An 8,085-nucleotide genomic window follows, 5' to 3' on the forward strand; every position below is an offset into this window, starting at 1 on the left:
GCTATTACAGCAGTCACTTTCCATATGTAGGGACAGAAGTTCTACCTTTTCAGCAGACAGCTGGAGAGATTGTACAGGCTCAGGAGACAGAAACAGCTGTAGCTCTTCCACAATGAACATTTCCCCATCACAATTGAAAGCTTTATGCAAATATCCATCATCTACATAAAATGAAATGTATTTCTGAAGATAAACTTGTTTAAACATAGCATAACATTTGAGCCTGATAATTCATGTTGAAATCAGATAGAGATTTAGAAGACATTCCTGGGTACAGGGAATTTCTGAAATTCTTCAAAGCAATTCTTATTTTTTCTTTCAATAAGATGAGAAGCAATGATTTTTTTCAGGGGAAAAAAGACCTCAAACAATCCCTGAATTTGCAAATATTATTATGTCAAGTCTCCGTTGATACGGGAAGTTTCTCAAGAGAGCCTTTTAATGTCCAACAAGCCAAACACATTTAATCTAACTGGGATGAAAATATTAAACTAGCAAGACAGCTTCTGAATGCAAAACTTCAAACAGAGCTGATAAGTACTTGTGCTTTTTTGAAGTCTCAGAAAAAAAAATCTGGAACAAAATACATAAAAATGTATAGTATCCTTTCCTAAAATTAAAGCACTTACCTGTTCCTAGAAACATAACATCATATGTTTGTTTATCCAGGCCAGTGACTCTGTCTACTACAATCCTGGTATAGTTTGAACCTCTCTTCAGTAGCACCGGTCTACTACCAATTGGATTTACAGAATTATCCATCAGAGGGTGATCTCTAACAAACTGCAAAACTTTGTCAGGCAAGTCAGAAGAAGTATTATAGCCCATACTCCGGGCAAAATTATCAATGCACTAGAAACAAAACATAATGAACATGATTACAATTGCTTTTACATTTCACCAAGGTACACAAAAAGGTGTATTTCCTTCTAAACATTCAGTTATTTCTACTTATCTTCAAAAGATAAAAATCATTATTTTCCTCACACTTTAGGAACTCGCTAATAAGCCCACATCTCTTGTGGAGCGGAACTGTAAGCAAGGCAGCTTTTCTAGGAACCTTCGTATGATGGAATGAGAAAGCAGGCATCCCTTTGCTGATTATGAACACTGCATTTATATTGGTAAAACATGAGCTAATGATTTGCTACCAAAAAAGATAATCCAGCAGCTGTTCTTTAATTAGAACAAGTAAATTCATATTTACAGCACCAGGACGTGGAACTGGCACTTCTCCCCTATATACCATCCACTTCACAGGGGAATGTTCTAGAGTTACCGGTCCTTTGTAGCTTCCTTTGGAGAAGACTTCCTGAATCTTTTGCATACTGTATGCACAAACGGCTGATATGTCTAATCTTCCCCTTGGAAGAAAAAAAAAACAAAACAACACACAAAATAAAAGGCAAGTTTTATTGGCTTTTATAGGGAAAGAAATACTCTAAAATAACCCAATCTCCACAGTGCACACTGTTGTATCTTTTTCAGGATTAGTCAAAAGAGACCTAACACTAAAAACACTTCTCTGTTGCAGTTTTCGTGATTCACTAAGGAGAGAATAAAACATTCATAAAAGATGGTATTAAATATGTTTTTGTTAAAAATCGAGTAACCGCCCTCAAATAAATTGAAACAACTTAGAGAATGAGGACCTTTTGACAACCTTTCTTGTAAACAGACAGGTGAGCCCAACTATTACGGTAATCAACGTTTTGACAGGATTCTCCTCCCTTTGGCTCCACACTTCTGACACAGACCATTAATTCTTCTTCTAATCCCTTTAACTCATCTTACTGAGAAACACAATACTTTTCCTCTTTGCCTCCAATTATAATGCTTTTCAAAATGATGACTGAAAATTTAGGTAGACTTTTAGGAGTGTCTGGATCAGACACTGATGGGATTTCAGTTCTACCAGTGAATACCAAGTCTAAGCCTCTTTGCCACACCCAAAGGAAGAAATGTTCTACAAATTCCTCTCTTAGGACACATTGAACCCAACCTGCCATAACCAGAAATAAAACTCACATAAGCTCCAGTGGGTATAAACCAACAGGTAAATAGGTGGCAGCGGGTTAAGCTGGACAGTGCCGACCGTGGTGCCTTCCGATAATTCTGATGCTTTTATAAAACATGAGAATTACCTCCTCATGGCTCCTTTGTCATTGGTATTTTTTGACATGTACAGTTTTGATATGCTTTGTCTTGGTTTTCTTCATTAGTCAGAGCATCAAGAAAAAGCTAATTAACCTTAAAACTTGTAAGGTATTTGTTAGGAGTTCTGTTTTCATTTTCACAGAACATTACATTAGACAAGCAGGCCATAACAGATAGTTCTTTCAGAGCAGGAGAATAATTCTGCACCTTGAAATGTCAGCTATTTCCTTTAGTGCTATAAAGACCAGAAGAATTCAGGGCTTTGTGTATGTAATCATGTAATTTTATATGGAATTAGTTTTAATTGCCCCACCACCCGACTAGAGAAAACATAACTCTTAAAAACTTGGCTTAGGAGAAGCTTTTGGTTAGTCTTTAATTGAAGGCTTTGCCCAGGAACCAAAACCATTCTGTTTCAGATGATAATGTTTGCTCAGTTGGACCAAGCTGTAAGAAAACCAAATGTGGTCCATTAAAACATGCAGCGTAAGTAGCCGGTAGCTTCTTGTTCTGAGTTAAAGCCAAAAGGCTGTACTCAGGCTACTAATACCGACGTGAGAACCTTACTCAGTTCATTACAAACTCTAGTAGCCCACGTAGCCCTCTATCTCACCATTGTTGGGAGAAAATTCCATAAAATATGCTGTCCTGCCACTTTCTTCTTCTAAGTAAAAAGACGTCTTGGACAATATTGAAATGGAAGTTTAATTCTGGAATGGAACAGGAAAGGCGGGATTTTAAAAATGATGTCCATCTTCTCTGCAATAGGCGTTTTCCACCAAGATCACCCTAAATGAAGGAAGAACACCAACACTGTAGAATGCATAAAGAAATACACACAATTTTCACCTAATAGTGCTGCTGTGGGGAACAATATAGTTGGCCTTTCAATACAAATCTCAGTTCAAAGGCAAAGAACAAAGGTTTAAATGTCAAATGCAACCTGAACAGCTGGTTCTGTCCTAGCAAGAAAAAGAGGAAGCTAGTTCAGAAAATGTATATGACAGAATTTTGTTTGGTTAGCCAGTGTAGATACCACTGTTCATCACTCGATTGTGAAACTTCATCTGAAGTACACTAAACAAAATCTTTATACTACAAATACTAACTCTGCAGATACGGGCAATTCTGGACACCAGAAGCTTGTCATAGAATTCAAATTCAACAGCTGTTTCAGTGAAGAACACATAAATTTTATCATCATCTCCATTTGGATTAGATTCACTTTCATGCACTATTTCCATGTTGACAAAGGTCGGTTCTGAAACACATAAATACACACAACATTTTAAGTTCATTCCAAGAAAAACAGAAATGCCAGATATTATTTTAAAATTAAGTCTAACAACTTTTTTGTGGACTAGTGGACAAGGAAAGGACTGAAAAGTATTTATGAATCTATCAAACATTAAGAGGAGGAACTATGCTTTCATAAATGGAAAGGGGCTGTGGCTCATCTCATCACTGTAGCCCGTAGTCACGAATTTCTTTTAAATTCTGTCCTTAGTTTAAAAGCTCACACTACAAAATCCATACATAACATACTACTACATTCTAGAGAGAATTCATAAACCAAATTAAAGTTCAAAAGACTGAAATACATAAAAAACCTTCGTACCATTCAGCCACGATGTTTTAAACTCTGTTCTTACAGGATTTCTCATACTGCGAAGTATTATAGGTTCTGTTCCCAAGAAATTATTTGAAGTAGCTGAATAAAATTCCCCATCTGTAATCATTTGGAAGAAACAAAAAAGTAGAAAGTACTTGTTTTTAAAATGCAAAGACATATTGTAAGGAACAACTTGGGGCTGACATGCAAAAATAGAATTAGGGTAACTATCCAATAACATAGTTTAGGTGAGGAAAACCATTTCAGGTTGCATGTCAGTCCAAACATACCTACAAAAACAGACGCATAGTTTAGAGTTGGCTCAAATGGACACTTTCCTCTGCTCTCTTCAGCTCTTCCTTGCAAGCTCATGTTCGTCCCATTGATAACCTATGGCAAACAATCATTTAAATAGTATGAAAAATATAACATTTGGTAAGTACTCTTCTGGTCTTTCATACTTTTATAAAAGAATTAGGAAAATTTCTAATTTTCAACAGGAATATTTTGAGAAAGGTGGTCAAAGATCTGCTATACTACTCAAATATCTTCAGTAAAACCTGTATTCAAACATAATTACCATATGATCACAAGTTGGGTGATACGCATTGGTTCCACAAACATACAAGTTAGAGTTATTTATCTTATGGAGGAAGAGGATGTAGTTCTGGCATCTCATCTAAAATAGAAAAGAAAAATAAAATTTACATAGCGTAGTGGATTGCATCTGAAAATATCCTGGTGTCTTAGCAGCAAGCAAACAAACCCAACAGATTTAAATGAACTTGCTTTTACTTCATTTATTAAAAAGAAGCTTGATTCTGTGGCCATTTTCATTTTAGTTAATAACTTAAGAGGGGGAAACGGAAGTTCTTACCTTGTCCTTTCCTCTACGAATACATTCCAGTTGTCTTTCCTGTGTAGCAAACCAGTATTCCTAAAAGCCAAAAATACTTGTAAGGTGGTATGTTGCAATTTTTTTTCCACAAAATTATTTGTAAAAAAAAATCCCTAAATAATCCTAACCTTGAACCTATTGGGTAAATAAGCATTTTTCTATGTACCTCAGTAATGTACAAGGCATAATAAATAACCTGACGAGAGGTATTGCTTTGCTTAAAAAAAAAAAGATTCTGTGATAAAGTTTCAAGCCTTGCTTAAAAAAAAAAAGATTCTGTGATAAAGTTTCAAGCCTTCAAATAGTAATACTTCTATGCATTTAAAATCAGAACATTATGTTCAAATTAAGAAAACCACAGGCAAAGTATTTTTTAAAAGAAGGTATGGAAAAAAAAAGAAAAGCCTTTAATTTACCCTGCCTATTTCTCTAGAAATATTCTTCAAGTCAAGAGCAAATACTGCATCTCTGCCTCCAACAAATAATGTATCGGTTTCTTCATTCACAAGGAGAGTGGAAACATTGGATAATCCTTCTTTCATGAAAATGTTTATATTTCCAGCTACAAAACATAGAAGATAAGTTATTTTAAAAATATTTATCACTGGAATCACGGTGTTATGTAATAAAAATCCCAGACTGAAAACAAATTGTAACAGAACAAAGGTAAAAGCTTGTACACATTTCCAGAACATTTTCTAAATAACATGAAAGTATTTGAATAAATGCATGGATATTCTTTCCCTAATTTATTACAGGAAAATAAACAACACTATTATTATTCCTTGTAAGCCAGAACCTCCAGCTACAACAATTATTGTTCAGGCATTCCTCACTGTCATTTGGATGAGTGCATCCGCAACACTTCAGGTGAAACAGTCCATAGCATTCTTTCTATGCCTAATAAAAAATAAACTCCCAACACTGTGCTATGTTTCTTTCTGCTTGTGAAATTACTATTTTTCACTTACTTTGGTATTTTACTGTTTTTCTGGGAATGCAGTTCGCAACAGATGCTTTTGTCTCTTGTATTAATTGCAAAACAAGATAAAGGACAACAGCAGTGCTACCCATTTTCAGAGATTCAACTAGAAATAAGTTCTTCCCAGTTTTTGTTCCTTGTCATTAAACAATTACAGGAGCAATTTCTTCATGGTTCTTGAAAATGTCCTGCAGAAGCCCTCCAAAGTAAGTATCTGTAGCCTTCAAATACTTTCTGAAACTTGTCAAAACCTCCTACATTTTCCGTTCAGATAACTACTTCCAGACGTCCTAAAATTAAAAGCAGTTTAAGTTCACTGTAATATTTGGTTACCTTCATTTTTATAAGAGATGGACAACCATGCCCTTTTTACAAGGTTTCTGTAGCTATTACCTATATTTATAGTAATAAGAAGTAGACAAGACTCTGACGGCAATTCCAAGCTATTACCAGCAAACCAAGCTTTGCGCCAAGTCTGTGATTCTCATTTGCAAGCTGTGATGTTTCAGATTTTCTGCAGGGTACACAAAAAGTAAGAACAAGTGGGAACATTTTGCAACAGTCAGCTATTTTAAGTATTTAAGAAAAATCATAGCTAAAACTGCTTTATTTACAGTAATTCACCAGTTTTTATATAGGTTATATAAAAATAATATATATACATATCAAATCAACTATATGTTATGAAAAAAGAATTTATGTTTTATTAAGTTAATTAGAATCAGGTACTCTTATGCCTGGAATTTTGGCAGTCCATCTAAATGAATATGCCCTCCAGCCAACGCGAGAAAATTGAGCAAAATTAAATCTAGGTAGTTGTCATCTGCAATTACGGAAACCACAAAGCCAGATTCCAAATCTGCTTTCACAAAGAAGGGAATCTCTGCTCTTTCTGCACCTTCATCTGTAACCAAATGCCAACAGCTGAGGAAACCGTTTGCATTAGCATAAGCCAAGTAAAATATTGTTTGGGTTAGAATACTTTTAAATTAGTATATCAGGTTGGAAACTTCAGAAAACTATTAAATAACTTCTGTTACCCCCTGTGTTGTAACCCAGGGTGTGAGCCTGCATAGACAGATGTTGCCCATGTGCCAAGACATTTCCTTGGCCATCAGCACCTATCTCTGATGATGTATGGTGTTTAAGAACAGATTTTTTCCACTGTCTTGTTTTATACCTTCCCATGACCAGCTTTGTTCACAGCACCTGGGATGGCTGGTCCTGGCAATAATGGACACCAGTTTGCAGCTGACCTGTCCCATCATATCTTTGTTTCAGTGGACAAACCTTAATTCTGACCCTGGATTCCCACAGCACCTTTTGCTTTAACCCCTTCCCTGACAGGCACTTCTGGACTGCACATGTGGTGCAGCGGAGCAGACGTGGCCCCGGCCTGAGGGACAGGAGGCGTGCGACCGCTTGTGGCTCCAGGCTCCCCAAACTACACCCCAACCCGGCATCGCTCCACTGAGCCTCTTCACCCCTCTGGGAACATCCCCCACACCCCGCCGGGCCCCAGCAGCCACCACCGCTGCGCCCGAGGCCGGACCGCAGCCGCGCTCCCCTCAGCCCACACACCTCCAAAATGGCGACGCCTCCCTCAGCCCCCGTCGCCTGAAGAGCGGCCGTTGGCGCCCCGCAGCCACGTGGCGCCGCCCGCCGGGGCACGCGGGCCCTGCAGCACCGCCCCGGTTGCTGCGGCAGCTGCGGCGGGGCAGCCGCGGGACAAAGCCGAGCGCGGGGGAACGGGGCATCCCCGGTGCCGAGGGGACAGCCCCTGCCTTCCCCCCGCCGGGGACCGGCTGAGCGCGGGGACGGAGCCGCGCACACGCCTGGGGGAAGGACCGCTCGGTGCCGGAGGCTGGCGGGGGAGATGGGTGCTGTGAAACGGGGGTACCGACCTGCCTAGGCCAGGGGCTGTGTTGAGACCTAAGGAGACTTCTCCTGGCTTCACAGTCTCACCCACTACCTGTCCTAACGTTGGCTTCTCGCTAGGTCACCGTGGCGGGACCAGCGCATGGAAGCTGCTGCCGATAACTCGGGAGAAACGCTTTTCTCTGTGTCAAATGACACCCCGCAACAACTTATCCTATTTACGTTCTTTTTTTTGTGAGTTAGGGAAGCACGCGTACGTTACATATGCATATGGATGAGAACTGATCTGCATCCTCTTAGGGACTTGAATCGCTAGGATTGAATAGTAAAACACACCGTGGATTTTTCTGTGCTCGGCGTACGCGGTGGATGAGAACTTTGCGGAACTCCCTCTGCTAACCTTCCTCCCACTGACAGCGGTAAATAACACACAGTAACTGATAAGGCATCAAATAAAGCCAGAACTTACGGATTCTCTGTTCATGTTTGTGTTGTGTGACCTCTTAATGATCTCTCATTTTAGATTGTTTTTCAAAATTCGTATTTCCCATCCAACAA

General features: G+C 38.9%; 1 protein-coding gene across 7 annotated transcripts in view; it reads right to left on the reverse strand.

Moving 5' to 3' along the window:
• The window catches only part of HOMER3 (homer scaffold protein 3), a 41,195-nt gene extending 33,128 nt beyond the window's left edge, over positions 1-8,067 (reverse strand). For 2 of the 7 annotated variants that reach the window (XM_072845618.1, XM_072845625.1), the window contains exons 1-12: positions 6,043-6,162; positions 5,639-5,939; positions 5,084-5,229; positions 4,647-4,706; positions 4,350-4,448; positions 4,060-4,159; positions 3,776-3,886; positions 3,267-3,418; positions 2,771-2,946; positions 1,208-1,364; positions 630-852; positions 46-161 (exon numbers count right to left, since the gene is read on the reverse strand). In XM_072845618.1, coding sequence (XP_072701719.1) covers positions 46-161; positions 630-852; positions 1,208-1,364; positions 2,771-2,946; positions 3,267-3,418; positions 3,776-3,886; positions 4,060-4,159; positions 4,350-4,448; positions 4,647-4,706; positions 5,084-5,229; positions 5,639-5,741 — 1,443 coding nt within the window. In that variant the 5' untranslated portion in view covers positions 5,742-5,939; positions 6,043-6,162. Of the gene's footprint in view, positions 1-45; positions 162-629; positions 853-1,207; positions 1,365-2,770; positions 2,947-3,266; positions 3,419-3,775; positions 3,887-4,059; positions 4,160-4,349; positions 4,449-4,646; positions 4,707-5,083; positions 5,230-5,638; positions 5,940-5,982; positions 6,163-7,996 lie in introns of those variants that run through there. The other 5 variants (XM_072845619.1, XM_072845622.1, XM_072845621.1 and 2 more) reach the window with 5 other exon arrangements.
• Positions 8,068-8,085: the final 18 nt, after the last annotated feature.

This window comes from Ciconia boyciana, chromosome 24 (assembly GCF_034638445.1).
Source record: "Ciconia boyciana chromosome 24, ASM3463844v1, whole genome shotgun sequence".
Taxonomy (NCBI): domain Eukaryota; kingdom Metazoa; phylum Chordata; class Aves; order Ciconiiformes; family Ciconiidae; genus Ciconia; species Ciconia boyciana.